This window comes from Stegostoma tigrinum, chromosome 12 (genome assembly GCF_030684315.1).
Source record: "Stegostoma tigrinum isolate sSteTig4 chromosome 12, sSteTig4.hap1, whole genome shotgun sequence".
NCBI lineage: Eukaryota > Metazoa > Chordata > Chondrichthyes > Orectolobiformes > Stegostomatidae > Stegostoma > Stegostoma tigrinum.
Genome location: NC_081365.1, coordinates 37,470,042 through 37,486,570, shown reverse-complemented (window position 1 = coordinate 37,486,570; position 16,529 = coordinate 37,470,042). Strand labels below are relative to the sequence as shown.

Below are 16,529 nucleotides of genomic sequence, written 5' to 3'. Positions count from 1 at the left end.
CAATGAAAATTACTGATACTAATCAACATAATACGAAACATCGCTTAACAGACAACCAATACCCTAAACTTAACGTCGAAGTACTTCCTTTCATTAACAAATTGAAATATTCCTTAAATTTATGTACTTCAAAAATTATTCGCTCAGCATAATTTTTTCTTGACCAACTCTCACACAGTGACTCTATGTTCCTTTATGTTCCAAAGTTTTTGTCAGTTTTGTTGCCTTTTTGAACAGGAAGCTAACTCTAGTATTCTACAAAATTGTCTTTTTCTACTCATCACAGCAGTGACTGCTCTGTCCTTCCACACAATAATTTGTCGCACTCCCAGTGTCTCCAAAGCAATTGATCCATTACTGAGAGCCCAGGGTGAATATGTATGGAAACTATATCTTGATATTTCAATCGGGTTCATGTGGAGTTCCTTCCACAGTAGTAGCCACACCATTTGGGTCTGTCCCTAGGTAGAAACATTTAACGTGACCTCACCACTCTCCCTATACAAATCCTACTTCACTGTAAATTAAAGGAGACCCGTTAACGCACAGCTATTCTGTGAAGAACAGCATTTGTAACCCCTGCCGTGTTTCATAATCTTTTACTGCACCAAAGGCTTCCATTTCTAATATATTGCATAATGATGATGAGCTGCAACTGTTGTTCATCACCAACAAATATTCATTCAACTGCTGCAAAACCCTTGTAATTTTTTTTATACAATGCAACAAAATATAAAAAAAATACACGTTTGGTATTCTGTTTCATGAAGTTTATAAGTTCATGAAGTCAAAAGTTTTGATTTCTGTCATGCAATGTCTCTTGAAAAACTTTCTGGCCCATGGAAACCAATTGTATTTATATTCTTGGGTAAGTATAAATTAATTGTTGGGATTAAATCTGCAGAATAAACAAGTAATTCTAAGCAAACCACTAGGATATGTGGAGTGTAGAACAACTGTACAATTAGCAAGCTTAACTACAATTTCATATGGTCTGAGGTGTTTGAATTACAGCACACATGTAACAGGAAAACAGTGATGGATGGCTTCTCTAATTGGACAGAGCTTCAGTCAGATAGATGGTAACGGGAGTAGAACTACCTGCTGAATGAAGACTTAGCAAGTGTGTGGAACAGTTAGGGGAATTTGGAAACCTTCTGTGACTGACCTGGTGAAATGAATGAATTGGATGGAGGTGATTAAAGATAGATTTGATAAAATTACATGGATAATGAACGCAACAATTTTCTATATGGTTGGGATTTAAAGCTTGAAGCAACAACTTTTGTGGAAATTCCATGCTATAAACAACTATCACAAGCAGGCAAGGAAGGTCAATTCAGCCCTTTCCTGTTAACCCCCTTTCAGACACTTCTTTGCAACTATCTTGTACATCAATTGAAAGTATAGCTGGTAGATCAAAATAAAAGAATCAATCACTAAAAGAGCCTCCATTTGGAAATGTGATGATGTGTCTTTCACTAACACACATCATTCAATATTTGAGGTGAAAGTCAAGTGAGAAGTATGTATGTGTGTGTGGTTGGGGGTTGGTGTGGATGTGGTGATGGGATTGGAGAAGAAGGACGATGTAAAGGATTGGAAGAAAGATCTAAGAATATTTGACTGTACTGCAGTACGAAAGTGGCATAAAAGTAAATAACAGTCAAGCTAGAAGATGAGGGCATATGTTTAACTACTTTAGGGTTTAATATTTTCTATTATTTCTTGTGTTTGTGCCAGCACATCTTCAGAGAAACTTCTTTTGAATGTGTGCTTACAGCTTGATGCAACAACTCAGAAAAAGTTACAAGCATAACCTGCCCTAGTTGATTTTGTGAGAGTGCAGTTGAGGTACAATAGATGTGACTGAATAATCACAAGTATGGTCTAGTGATGACACTTCTTCCTGCTAGAATCAAGTTTCCTTATACCATACACCAACTACCTGTACTTGTGATTAAATCCTGACAGGGCTGACCAAATAGAAAACAGGGATGATGCTTCCCCTGGCTGCATCACGGTCTCAGAATATGTGGTAGATTATTTCAGACTAAGATAAAGGAGAAATTTCTTCATTCAGTATTGAACCCCTACCTCAAAATTCTCTGGAATTCTTTCTTGTCAAAAATGCTGTCAAGTCCAGGTCATTAACTATATTTGAGAAAGAAATAGATATATTTCTACAGGCGGAAGGTGTCAATTGTATGGGGACACAGTGGGAGTATGATGGTGAGAAAGAGAGGATCAGCCATGATTAATTTGAATGTCCAAATAGACTCGACTGGTCGGGTAGCCTATTCCTGCCCCTATTTTCAGTGTTTCTATGTATAACCACACAGTATCCCACTAACCATCATCCCAATCCCTCAATATTACATTGATCAAATTAGCATTGTAAAGTAAAGCCTTTCAAATAACTTTATTCTCGAGATGCTCTTTCAGCCTCAGTTAAACATCTATTGTCTCAAATCATTTCGCCTCAATCATCTAATTTTTTTGTGCTGAAGTGTTCTCTCCTCACCTATACATCCTCCTTCATATCTCTCTCCACTACTGGGCTTGTTCATCTTTATTCATACCTTTTAATCTCTTAAAACTTTCCATTTCTCTAGAGAATTCTCTGTCCATTTTTACAAGTTTTTCTCAATCATTTGCTTGTCCATCATTCTGCCTTCTCTCTTTTCATCACTCTCCTTTTTCTCTCAGTCGCCGATTCACTCAGTCACCTTTTTAAAATAGAGTAGGATTCCTACAATCTGAAAGCAAGCCATTCAGCCCATTGCGTTCACACCAACCCTATGAAGCGCATTCCATCTGCACCCACCCTCATGCATTTCCCATGGCTAACCCACCTAGCCTGCAAATCCCTGCACTATGGGCAATTTAGCATGGCCAATTCACCTAACTTGCTCATCTTTGGACTGTGGGAGAAAACTACAGAATCCAGAGAAAACCAATTCTCAGAAGATGTGAAATTCAAAGCCATACCCGTCATCTTGGGCTACAATGTTCTGTGAGTAATAACTACACATTTAGGAAAGATACATAGAAAACTAGTTCTGACAGGAGAAGTTACTTAGCCCATCCATACTTCACTCCACTTTATTAATTCCTTGATGCCTTTCCATTAATTCTGAATCCTGATATACACCTTCCAAATTCCTTCATGAAACTCATTACAATTTCTTCTTTGTATGTAATTTATGCCATGTACATAACATGTTTTTAGTAAAAACTTTCTACTATTTTCTTTTCTAGGACTGGAGATATATAAAAATAATCAGAAGGCAAAAATAATGAATTGACAGTAAATGTGTGGAAAATAACATCCATCATCTGTCGGTACTTAATGACCTGGAAATGTTAAACCAATATCCCATCTACTCCCCAGTTCTTGTCCTTTAGAGTATTCACCATAAAATACCTTGCCCATAAGCCATGTTATTTTGAGAAATTATTTTAGGAAAGAAGGGAGTATACTTGACACATGTATATTTGAATTGTGGAAGACCAACAATAATGCAAAAGCTTTGGAAGGCAACAATTGCAAAATTAAACGTTATCTTTTTAATCGACTATATAAAAGCGACATGGCTCAAAATAAAGATTTGAAACCCATAAAACAAGCTGGTTAAGGGGTTAAGAATAGATTTCTGGAAAATTTTGGAGCATAAATCTGACTGAGACAGTGTGTGAAAAAAATACACCAGCTGGAAACAGGATAATGGGGAGATTGATGTGTGTGTTGAAGCTATACACAGTTATATTTCCTCTTTGCATTCTTTTGATCAGAACTGGTTTGGAGGCCATCATGGAGACATATGCCTTCTGGAGACCTCCTGTTCGGACCCTCACATTTGAGGATTTTACCAACATGCAAAAGCAACAAGGTAATATTTACCTATATTTTTCATTTTGTCCTGTATACGTTACAGGATTTTAATAGCTATTTTCACAGTCACTGTTTGATTACCTCCTAAAAACAATGACGAACTTGTTAGAAAGCACTGTTAATGTAGTAAAATCTAGACTTAAGAATCCATTGACAATCATTAAACTGCTGCCAATTGTCAGAGAGACTCACCTGGTTCACCAAAGTCTTTTAAGGAAGGAAATTGCTATCCCTACGTGGTTTCGTATACATGTGGTTCCAGACTCACGGCAGTGTGACTGACTCTTAACTGCCCATGGGCAATAAATGCTAGTCCAGCCAGTGATGCGCACATTCCATGAATAAATTGAATAACCCAAAGTGTTTGACAGGCGCACCATTTAACAAGATTTATCCCCGAATAACATAAGCAGACAAGAGGACCTATGACATGAAGTTTGGCTTAGAGGTAACGTTTAAAGAGCATTTTAATGAAGGAGATAGTAGGAGAGAGTTGGAAAATTTCTGTGGACTCCCCATTATAGCAGCCTCTGAAGGAATTGCCTGGGAAATTGAAGATTCTGCTGGGCAGTTCCTCAATGTCTGGAAGACTCAAAAATACCTACTTACGTAAGAAAATGCGGAGGATTCCAAAAAATTAAGTAACTGTATCCAGGAAAAGCTAGACTATTGAATATGTAATGTGCCTCCCAAATTAATGGAAGGAATCATGGTTTAGAAGGTTAAAAGGACCTATGAGGAAACTGGAGATCTGGAGCTCACATCTCACACTTGCCATCTCTTTTTAAATAAACTGGGCAAGCTGTAGAAAATTTGAAATCGTATGTAAATAGACTGATATCACCATATTTGCTTTTAACAGTGGCGTCTTATGGTGCAGTGCTAGTATACCTACCTCTGTCTAAGAGGTCCGGGTTCAAGTCCCACCTCCTCCAGAGGTGTGCGTAACACGTTCAATCAGGTTGGTTTTAAAAAAAAATGGAATTTCTGAGTCGCTGTTAAACTGACTCCAACTTCCCTAACAGACCCACAACCACACCTCCCCAAGACCATATGTATCTCCCAGACCCAGATCTCCCCCTCTTCACCCCTCCCACCAGGAGCTGACCCCTCTCCAACCCCAGGAGACAACCCTCCCAGCCTTCCCTGATCTGGATTCAGTTCCCCACTTCTTCCATTCCAGATCCAGTCTGTCTCTGACCCTGGGACTTGACAACACCTCCCCTGACTCTGGACCTGATGGAGGCTCCACTCCCCTGCCCTCTCACCCACACCTCACCCCTCCCCTTACCACCTTTCCAACCTGTCTGTTCTGATTTCTCCTACCTACCCAAAACATTGCGTCAATTACCTGAATCCCCTGGCATGCTGCTCATGGGCACCCCTATTCTACCCACCTGGCCTTCTACCTAGCTGGCAACCTGCATACCTTGGCATGAGTGAACTGGCATCCTCGTCTCTCAGCACTTTATCGACTTATTGTTTGATAGGAGCTGTCACTGTGGATGTCAGGATCTTTAAATTTCAGAAACCAGTGGCTGACTGCTGTGAAAAGGGCACATGATTTGCCTTCCTCTGATAGGCCTAAGCAATGAAAGACCTGTCAGAATGGAACTGCACCTCTGGAATCTCCTTTCAGAAACATGGGTCTCCCTCCTATCATAAAAAGGAAGGAGCATATATCGCTGCTCCTCACAAAATCCAGCATATTGTATTTAATATGTAACATTTCCTCAGTAAATACTTGCTTAATTTCTTCAGAGTGTTTTATTTTCTCTGACTTAAATGGAGACTTTCAGAGGGTTCCATGTGTACAGGAGTAGCACAGAGGAACTTCTAATTTCTTGAGCAATTGCTTTTGAGTCTGTAATACTCAGAATTCTGCAGATTCTCCATAGGAAACCTGCACCTTAGACACATCATGAAATTTTAATAGCACACAGGAATGCCACTCAATCCTTCATATGTATGCCAGCTGGCTGGTAGAGCAATTTAACTAGTCCTATTGATTTGTTAAACAACTATTGCCACAATTCTTTCCGCTTGCCAACTTTAAGGGCATTTAAATGATCATTGGATAAACATCTGGATAATAATGGAATAGTGTAGGTTAGATGGGCTTCAGATTGGTTTTTTAGTGCAACATCGAGAGCTGAAGGGCCTGTGCTGCGCTGTAATCTTCTATGTTGTATGTTGAGATTGGCTTTCAACAATGAGTTAAATAATAGTTAAACCTGCCTCTAAAAAGCTTTCAGGCACTCTATTTCAGAACTTATCAAGTTGTTATATGAAAAATGTTTTTCTCTACTGTTGCTATTTACTTTGCCAGTCATCATGACTTCATAGCCTTTGTACTTGGTGCCTTTATTTATAAAGTCCAGGAATTCCTATACTTTTTAAATAACTTCCTCAATCTGTCTCACCACATTCGGTGTCTTGGTCACATATACCTACATACATCTGTCTGTTCATGATCTCTTTTAGAATTGCACCCTTTATCATAGAATCCGTACAGTGTGGAAGCAGGCTATTTGACCCATCAAGTCCACACTGACCCTCCAAAGACCATCCCACACAGACTCACACCCCTCCCCTATCCCTACTCTTCCAATGGCTAGCCACCTAACCCGCACATCATTGTGCAAGAAAACTGATACAGTCATCTGGAGGTAGAGTTGAAGTTGAGTCCCTGGTTCTGTGAGGGAGCAGTGGTAACCACTGAGCCACTGTGCTGCCCCTTCTTGTTATCATATTATTTCTTCTTACCAAGAGCAATCACTATGCACTTCTCCACATTAAATTTCATCTGCCACATATCTGCCTGTTCCACCATCATGTCTATGTCCCTTTAAAAGTCTATCACTATTCTTCTCACCGGTCATAATACATTGCAATATTATATCAACTGCAAGTTTTAAATTCATCAGCTCTCGTCAACCCTCTTCTTTATCTCATTATAACACTCAGTCAACTTAGTTAAACATGAAATGCTGTGAACCCAGACATATTGGCTTTGCTTAATTAATCCAACTTCTCCAAATGACTGTTAATTTGACCCCAGATTTATCATTTTTAAGATCTTTCCCACCACCATGGTCAAATTGACTGACCTTTCATTTACTTTTACCTACTTTTTTTTCATAAGGATGTAACATTTGAAATTTTCCAGTCTTTTAATGCTGCTCGGTCCATATTGCTATTGGTAGATTGGAAGGTTGTAGCAAGTGCCTCCATCGTTTTCATCCATAATGTACTTGGCATCCCATTTGGCCTAGGTGAAATATTCATTTTTAAGTATAACAACTCTTTCTTATATTCTTCTTCATCATTCAGTAATAACCAGCTCACTGACCACTCAGTTTGGGTTCTTCCAGGACCACCCAATTCCAAGTGTCATTACAACTTTGGTCCAAACATGGATGAAAAAGCCGAACTCCAGAGGTGAAGAAATGTGACTGCTCTTGACATCAAGGCAGCAGTTGACTGAGTATTGCTTTAAGGAGCCCTAGCAAGATTGGAGTAAATGGGAATTGGGCCAAAACTCTTGACTGAGTGGACTTTATGCCTAGCACAAAGATGATTTCAGTTGTTGGAGATCAGCCATCTCAGTCCCAAGGCATCACTGCAGGAGTTTCTTGAGGTAGTGTCCTCGTCCCAATCCTCTTCAGCTACTTCATTAAATGACCTTCCCTCTATCATATGATGAGAAGTGGGGATGTTTAGTAATGATTGAATAATTTTTCAGCACCATTTACAAATCCTTAAATGCTGAAGCAATCTGTCTCCATAATCAGAAAGACCTGGTAAAATTCCATGCTTGGGCTGATAGGTGGCAAGTAACCACACCATTTTTGATGACATCTCCTGAAACAGAGATTCACCTACCTTCCCTTAACATTTAAGGGCATCACCATCTGTGAATCCCTTGCTAACAACATTCTGGTGTTGTCATTGAGCAGAAACTGAACTGGACTAGTCATATAAATGTTCTAGCTGTGAACACAGATCAAAAACTAAGAATTCTGCAGAAAGGAGATCACCAACTGTACCCCAGTGCCTGTCAACAGAAGTCAGGAGTTAGGTGGAACCCTCTCCAGTTGCTATAGATGGATAGAACTCCAGCACTACTCAAGAAGCTGAAATCTATCTAGAATTAATCAGCTTGCTTGATTGGCTTCATGTCCACCACTTTCAAGATTCACTCCCTTTACCACAAGCACATTGAGACAGCAACGTCTACCATCTACAAGAAGTACTTCAGTAAGTCATGAAGGGACCTTTAACAGTACTGTCTATGCCTGCAACCTCTATCATTGAGAAGCATAGGGGCAACAGATACATGGGACCACAATCAGAACTCGCAAGTTTCCCGTCCAAATTACACACCATCCTGACTTGGAAATATATTTCAGTTCCTACGCTGTCACTGGAACTCCTTTCACTGTGGGTGTTTTCAAGATGACATCACCTTGCCCAGGGCAGTTTGTGCAGCATGATAAATGCAGGCCTGGCTGGCCAACACGCATCCATCTAAATTAAAAAAAACCTCTTTCATTTTGACTATAATGAAGACAGATCCATAATACTATATATGGGAGAAAGCAACTTAGTGACAATGCTCCTAAATCCTAATTTCCATCCCTCTGCAAGAATGGAAACTAACTCAGAAAGAAGCTTGAGGTTTCAAATATTAAGTTGCATCGAGCCTTGAATTTCAAATTCAGAAGCTTGTCAGATGAGTGTTAAAAGTGTGAAACATAAACCTTTGGAATAAAGTGATTTATGACAAATTGCAGCAAAATAGGCAAAGTGATAATAAACAGCACTCAGTTTCATTAATCTCCACCACTTAACAAATCATTCTGGGCTGGATGCTAATTTAATTAGAACATGCTTCTTTCATTCTGAGGTTTCTTTCTTCAGGTAAGTTAAGGAACTAATCCTATTTCACCTGAATCTGGTTGAAGATATGAATGTATAGCATTGAACAGATGGACAGTGTCATATTTTCCTTACTTTGAGGTTCTTTGTCAAAATGTTTGGGAAGGTGTCTGCAGCCAGTCTGAGAATTAAACGCTCAATCTTATAGTGGCCAGCAATTTTAACAGGCACATTAAATGAGTTGACATTTTGTTTAGCTGACAGAGATGTCTGCATTGCAACTACAAGGCTGGATTACTAAGTCTTTATTCAGGATTGTACAATGTGGAAAGCATGGTATGATTCAGTCAGTCAGAGTTCTCTCAAGGCAATAAACTAGTACTTCTTGCTGAAATAATTTTCCTGATAAATTTTAATCACGTACACTAAATACATGTCATATTTTATCATGTAAATTTAGCTTATAATAATTTGCAAAGTTAATTTAAACATTTTCTTTATAGTTGTTAATTTTATTTCTCCTTTTGTACCTTGATCTTTTCTTTCCCCTCTGAGCTGTGCACAATTTTTAACTGAGGCAAGAGATATTAAATCTGCTTCTCAATCTGCATGAGGATTGTATTCTTCACCTGCTTCTTTCTAGAAAAAAAGAATTCTTCTAGATACCACAATTAATTTAATACTTTGTGCAAATCATTTTGGAGATTAATGGTGGAAGAGCTTCCAACTTATTATGTGGTGCTGTCATGCATTGTTCGTGTATTCTTTTTGATATCTGCTTGCAGATATGGAAGAACAATAGATCACTGTCACACGCTGCATTTGAGACTCAGTTTATTTTATGGAACAAGCAAAGTGTTTTCCCATGATGTTTCTGAATTCTTCAATGCAATGCTAAAGCCTATTGTGTTTATTTTCAAATTGATTTGGTAGAAATTATCAATGTAAAGGAATATGTAAATCACATTCTAATAATAATAGATCATTTTGACCCTTAGCCTAATTGGCAATGGATATGACTTGTATTTTCCTCTCATTTAAAACCAATTGAGTGTTCTTATGTATGCCAATTTCATACTGCCCAGAGCAATGCATGGTTTTACTTCTCTCACACTCTCCCATTGTTTTCAATTGGAGACACATTCTACATGTGTAATAAATCCTGGTTGCTTAAGACAGTCTTTTATGATGTCATAGAAAAGACAGAAGAAAGTCACTGGGAAAATGTTGTACAAATGCCAAATGTTGAATAAAATACAGTATCTTTCAATCATGGTTTGGAATGGATCCAAGTTTGGCAGATTGATTTATTTTCATATTCTGATTTATCCTTCATAGTTACTTCATTCTGCTTGATGCTGTATTTCAGTAACCATCTATAATATTTGGACTGGCCAAGAGTATTCTGCCTTTTCTCAATCTGGTCTTCAAGTTTAGAGTCAATTGCACAAAGCTGAATTCTTGAACTCCATATTTCAAACGAAAAATATATAGAAAGGGCGCTTGCTTTTATATAGATTTTTCGCAATCCCAAGACATCCCAAAGTGCTTCACAGCTATTGGGGTACATGAGAAGTGTATACATGTTGTAATGTAGGAAATACAGCAGCCAATTTATACATAGAAAGTTCCCACAGATAGCAATGTGATAATGACTATATGATCTGTTTTAGTGTTGTCAATTGACAGATAAACATTAATACACTGGGTAAAATTGTTCTGCTATTCAAAATATCCAGCTAAGATGGAAGATGGGGTCTTGATCTACTATCTCAATCAAAATACAACACCTCCATTAGAATCTCAATGGCATCTCAGGTCTGACTTTACGCTCAGAGTAGGATTTGAATCCACAGCCTTCTGAATTAGAGTTGAGGTGGGCTGGCTAAATTATGGCTTTCATTAAAGAATTAGATAATTGGCTTTTCATTTGGGGGGGGGGAAAACAATTTGCAGGCTTAGCACAGACATAATAGGCCAAATGGCCTCCTTCTCAATTGAAATCCTCCTATGATTCCATACTGGTATATAATAGACAATAACAAAGCTGCAGTCTGCTAACAAACAGCCCAATTTTCCTTTCCATTGGTCAATAAATTCAAATCACTGTAACATAATTACTCTCCCATTACATTTAACAACTTCACTTCCTGACCAGCATTACCTCCTGCTTTCTCAGACAATAGCAATATACATGTTGACCTAGGGTGTAAGACTTCCTCACTTTCCAGACAATAAGCATAGGAATATACAAGTTAGGAGCAGAACCCTCAATGCTGCTTTGTCATGTAATAAAACCATGGTTGATTTGATTGAGGCCTCAATTCCAAGTTTCTGTCTACCCTGATTCAGTTTGACAACTTTTAAATCAGAATCTATCTACCTGTGCCTTTAAGGTATTCACTGACCTTGTCTACACTACCAAGACATTTTACACTCTCATGACATTCTGAGAGAAATAATTTTACTTATTTGTATCATAATGGAGACTGTTTGATTTTAAATTGTACCTGCTGGTTCTAAACTTGTGCACGAGAAAAGTATTCTTTCAGCACCTGCCTTGTCAAGTTCCCTCAGAACCCATTATTTAAAACAAAATACTGCAAGTGCTGGAAATCTGAAATGGAAGCAGAAAATGCTTGAGAAACTCAACAGATCATGTGGACAGAGAAACAGAGTTAATGCTTTAAGCCTTTTATGACTCTACTTTGGATTCATTTCAGTTCCAGAAAGGAGTTTTTCTGTATGTCTCTCTGTGCCTCTCCACAGGTTCTGCCAAACCCCCTGAGCCCCTCAGAATCAAATATGTTTCAGTAAGACTGTCATTCTTCTAAGCTCCAATGGATAAAAGCCGAAACTGTTCAACCTTTCATCATAAAGATAACCCCTTCGTCACTGGAACGAGTCAAGTGAACCATCTCTAAATTTTTTAATTGCAATTATGTTCTTTTTTTAAGCAAGAAGATCAAAACTTGCGCATTGTTTTCTAATTATGATCTCATCAATGCACTTTACAGCTGTGGGGGGAAAATACCTACTCTTATATTCCATTCTGTTTCTGAGAAAAAACAGTATTTTATTTGCCTTCCTAATCACTTGCAGCACCTGCACACAAAGCTAACGATTCATGTAGTAGGACATTAAGTCCCTCTGTACACTGAGTTTTGCAATTTTTCTGCATTTAAACAATACATCACCCTTTTTCTTTTCCTGCAAAAGTGGACAGGTTCACATTTTCCCAAATTATTCTAGTATGTGCTCATTTAACCTACATCCTTTCACAGACTCCTTGATGTTCTATTCAGCATTTACCTTATGACCTGTCTTTGTCAAGAGCAAATTTAACAACTATACATTTGGTCCCTTCATTCATTTATACAAGATGTAAAAATTTGAGGCTCCAACATTGACATTGGTGGCACTCCATTTGTCACATCTTGCTGACTGTGAAAATGATCCATTTACGCATACTCTGTTTCCTGTTAGCAAACCAATTCTTTATTCATGCCAGCATGCTACCCCCATACTCAAACACTTATTTTGTATAGTACCCTTTGATGTGGTACTTTGTCAAATGTCTTTTAGGAATCCAAGTGCACCACATCTACATCTTGTTTCTTATTTCCTCATAGAACTGTAATAAATTAGCCAAACATGATTTCTCTTTCACAAAGCCGTATTGGCCCTGCTTGATTGCGTTGAGATTTCCTAAATTCTGCCTATATCCTCCTCAAAATTAGATTCTTGCATTTTTCCTATCTTAGTTGTTGGACTATTTTTCTTTCTCTCTGTCTCCCTCCTTCCTTGAATAGTCACAATCACTATTATCCAACCTGATAGGATCCAGGAAACTTGTGGAAGAATAAAACCAATGCAGCTACTATCTCAACAATCACTTCTTTAGCAATCATAGGATACAGCCTGTTAGGTCCTGGAGAGGTTCCAGGTTCTTCCTGCTTTTCACCAACTTTTAGTTTCAATAACCTTCGCAATAGCTTTACCCCATGATTGCAAGTATTTGAAGCTCCTCCCTTTCACCTCTCGATGGAGGATTATTTCTGGGTGTTATTTGTTTCCTCAAAAGTGAAAGTGGATGCAAAATAGCTATTCAATTCCTCTGTCACTTTCTTATTTGCTCTTATTAATAACCCAGCCTCACAGTCTAGAGGATCAAAACTCACTTTATTTCCTCTTTTTGCCTTGTAAGTACCAATTGAAATTTGCACTTCTTTTTTATATTTCTAGCTGACCTTCATGCTTTAGTTTTAATTTTAGTTTGTCCTAATTTTTGCTTGTAGTCCATCCATTCTTGTAAACTGCCATTAATTTTTGCAAAATTGTATAATTTTCCTTTTAATTGGATATGATCTTTAATTTCTTTAGTCAGCCACAGACTGTGTCCTTCCCAGGACAGAATATACCATTTGAGTATTATTAAGGATCCCTCTAAATATCTGCATTTGCAACTCTACAGATCCTTCACTTGCACTTAATTTTCCAGTTCACTTTAGATCGCTGTATCCATATAATTTTGTTCTCAACTTTTAAACACTAACTTCTGCAAACAAGCTAAAAACAGAAACAATTGCCAAGAAGTTTGGAAATTTATAGGTTTGGAATGTTAAAATAACTAACCATGACTCAAGTAGAATTGTTTATCAAATTGTCCTTTCTTTGTTCATCCTCTCGTATATGTTCTCTTCTGAATTTATAGAAACAACAAAATTAATTTATTTTCCTTGTGGGTAAAATTTTGATGTCCTGTCCAAAGCATATGTACTTATCCATAGGGTTTTGAAATTAGCGTCACTTGTAAGATAACTTGGAGAAGACGCGAAGTTGATTCAATTTGAAAGATTATTTATTTATCTGGTGTTTTCTGTTTTGATTTCAGGAGGTAGTACAGGAACATCACCAACAACATCTAGCCCAGGAACTCCATCCCCTTCAGCATCTTCCCATCTACTGTCTCCATCCTGCTCCCCGCCTACTTTCCACCTGGCCCCAAACACCTTTAATGTTGGCTGCAGGGAGAGTCAATTCTGCAATCTCAACCTCTCTGAATACCCAGCCTGTGCCCGAGGCAACATGGCTACCTTGCAGAGTTATCCTGCTCTAGCTGAGGGTGGATACAATCGACTACAAGGTCCTAGCGCTTCTTCTCAACCGCCAACAGAAACGTTTGTTCCACAGAAGACACCTTCGCTAATCTCTGCAGTACCCACCCCTTCTTCATTACAAGGCAATAACAAGATGGATGCTTACAGCAGTCAACTGCCACCATTTACTGCTTCCCAGTTTCAGTACGTCATGCAAACAGGAAGTCCTAACTCTAACACCTCTTCATCTCACATGTTTAGTGGTAGTCATGTCCAACAGAGTTCCTACAATGCTTTCTCTTTACACAATCCATATAACCTTTATGGTTACAACTTTGCTGCCTCCCCTAGACTGGCAGCCGGCCCTGAGAAACTTAATGCCTCCCAAAGCACTTTACTCTGCTCCTCCTCTCCCAATGGGGCCTTCAGCGAGAGACAGTTCTTGTCCACGGGAATGGATGGGATGCATGTGATTGGCTCCACTCCTTCCCAGCAGCCTCAGAATACTTGTGACACTAGACAATATGGGACTATCCCAGGGAGTTCTTCTCAAATGTCAGTGCATATGGTATAAGAAGAATATTTAACAACGAAGTCTGTACCTGAGTTGTCCATACACACACAGCACTATGCACTAGGGCCTCCACATTGGGTTAATTTCAATACTAGCAAAAATAGCAAAATTGTCTCCAAATATTAATCTTCTTAATTAAGTCAAAATCCTACAAGGCCCCATAACACTTCAAAACTAATGATATTGGGAGAAACAAACCTGAGTGAAACTATATTGAGTGCAGAAAATATAAATGTAATTAGGTCTCCATTCGTTGTCTAGAATTTTTTTATTCGCCATCTTACACAGCTTCTAATGCATAATTCTGCTTCTATAAGCAACTTGATTCCCCAAAACTGGACAAATACCTGTCCCTTGCAGAAACACATGTGATTTGCACTGAAGCATATTGAAATATGTACTGACAAAGTATGTTGTCTAGTTTTGAGGAAAAACTGCTCCACTTTCTCAATACTCAGAAGTGTTATGTCTCATTTAGGATTGTTCCTGTATTCCATATTGTTGTGTCCGGAACTGTCCAATCAGAAAGTTGTATTGTAGCATTTTTAAAATGGCCCATTCCAATGTCACTTTGTGTTTGGCCCTTAACAGAAGATCTTTGTTTTAAGTTTCTAAGAAACAAGCTCATTTGTCTTTTTGTTTTCCTCTTCTTTTGCAATTTTGCAAAACTGTAGTGTTGACAAGTTCAATACCTGACTTAAACAAAGTGTAGAAAATACAGTGTATGTATTTGAACTCACTGTGAAGAAAATGCGAACATTTCTAATTGATGCTGGATAAAGCTATTAATAGTGAAACTTGGTTACTTCTAAAATGCTCGTTTTAACTGACTGTGCACTCATAAGAATGGGAGACAATGTTGTGCAAAGAACAAAAGCGTTTAACTAATCCTATTAGATTATTAGTCTACAAGGTTGTTCCATTGGACTTCTTAGTTTGGATGTGCCACATGAAATAGCAGAAAGGCACACAAAATTTACTCCATCTCTGGCTCTTAGCACAACATAGCTTCACCAAAAGAAGAATAAGCACTTATTAAGATGGTCACAGAACTTGGTGAATTACCTGCAAGGAAACTATTGACTCTTTTGTGCTAAGCGTTTGGATCTGCTAATCTAATAATGGGAACTTCTTCCAGTTCAAATACATGTGCTTGCGAAGAAGCAATCTTCTGTATATGGATCTGTAAATCAAATTAAAAATGTATCGGGAATGAAACCATGCTTGTGAAAATGCTCCTTTTAAACAAATGTTCTCGTTACCATTGTGCTTATGCTCTCGTTACATTTTGTCTGATGCAGCATAATGGTAAGGTGATGTGTTTGCATTGAAAATAGGCAAAGTTCAAGACGCCCATTATCATACTTCAATTAATTGCCAGAGGACAGATACATAATTTTAAAGATGCAGTGGCCAGGTAACAACATTATGCTTGTTAATTGGATACAAAGAGGCTGAAGCAACTGCAGCAGCAGCTAATGACATACCTGAGGACTGAAGTCCAGCTAAATGTTTCATACCCATGTCATTGGGATCATCCCAGTCAACTGTATCATCTTTCCATCTTATGTTACTTGCATTCTTCCAATCAAAATTAGAATTAATTTTTTAAAAAAATATCAGACATCTCAAGCATTTCTAATTGATTGCCAGTGAACTTGGGCTCTTTTCTATAACTCTTTGTGCCTTTAGATCTTATTTTTAAGGAATTAGTGAGCTCAGGTACAGATGCATGTTTAAGCATTCTAGAACATTATCAATTGCAAACACATTGAGCAAGATCTTCCAACTTTCCTTTGGAATTTTGTGCAAAGATCCTGGCCGGAATAGACCTTTTCCTGCATTTTGCACAATACTTTGCCACAATAGCTAAATCCCAGCAATAGCTTCTTACATGCTGCATTCAGTTGATCCTCACTGCAAATATTGTCCTTTCAACTCCCCATCCCCACAAATTTTGTGAAGCTGTTTCTTTCCACAAGAAGAGCAAATAGACCAGTTATAGGATTGCTTAACAAACAATTACTTTGCATTTCTGGGAAAAGCCAAACTGTTTTGTCCAAGTCAACCTGAACAAACT

At 38.2% G+C, this 16,529-nt stretch overlaps 1 protein-coding gene across 1 annotated transcript in view; it reads left to right on the top strand.

Annotated features, from left to right (window-relative positions):
* The window catches only part of tbx15 (T-box transcription factor 15), a 101,515-nt gene extending 85,848 nt beyond the window's left edge, over nucleotides 1-15,667 (top strand). The window contains exons 7-8 of the mRNA XM_048540202.1: nucleotides 3,796-3,893; nucleotides 13,671-15,667. Of these exons, the coding sequence (XP_048396159.1) occupies nucleotides 3,796-3,893; nucleotides 13,671-14,449 (877 nt within the window). The 3' untranslated portion in view covers nucleotides 14,450-15,667. The remainder of the gene's footprint in view (nucleotides 1-3,795; nucleotides 3,894-13,670) is intronic.
* The last annotated feature ends 862 nt before the right edge of the window (nucleotides 15,668-16,529 follow it).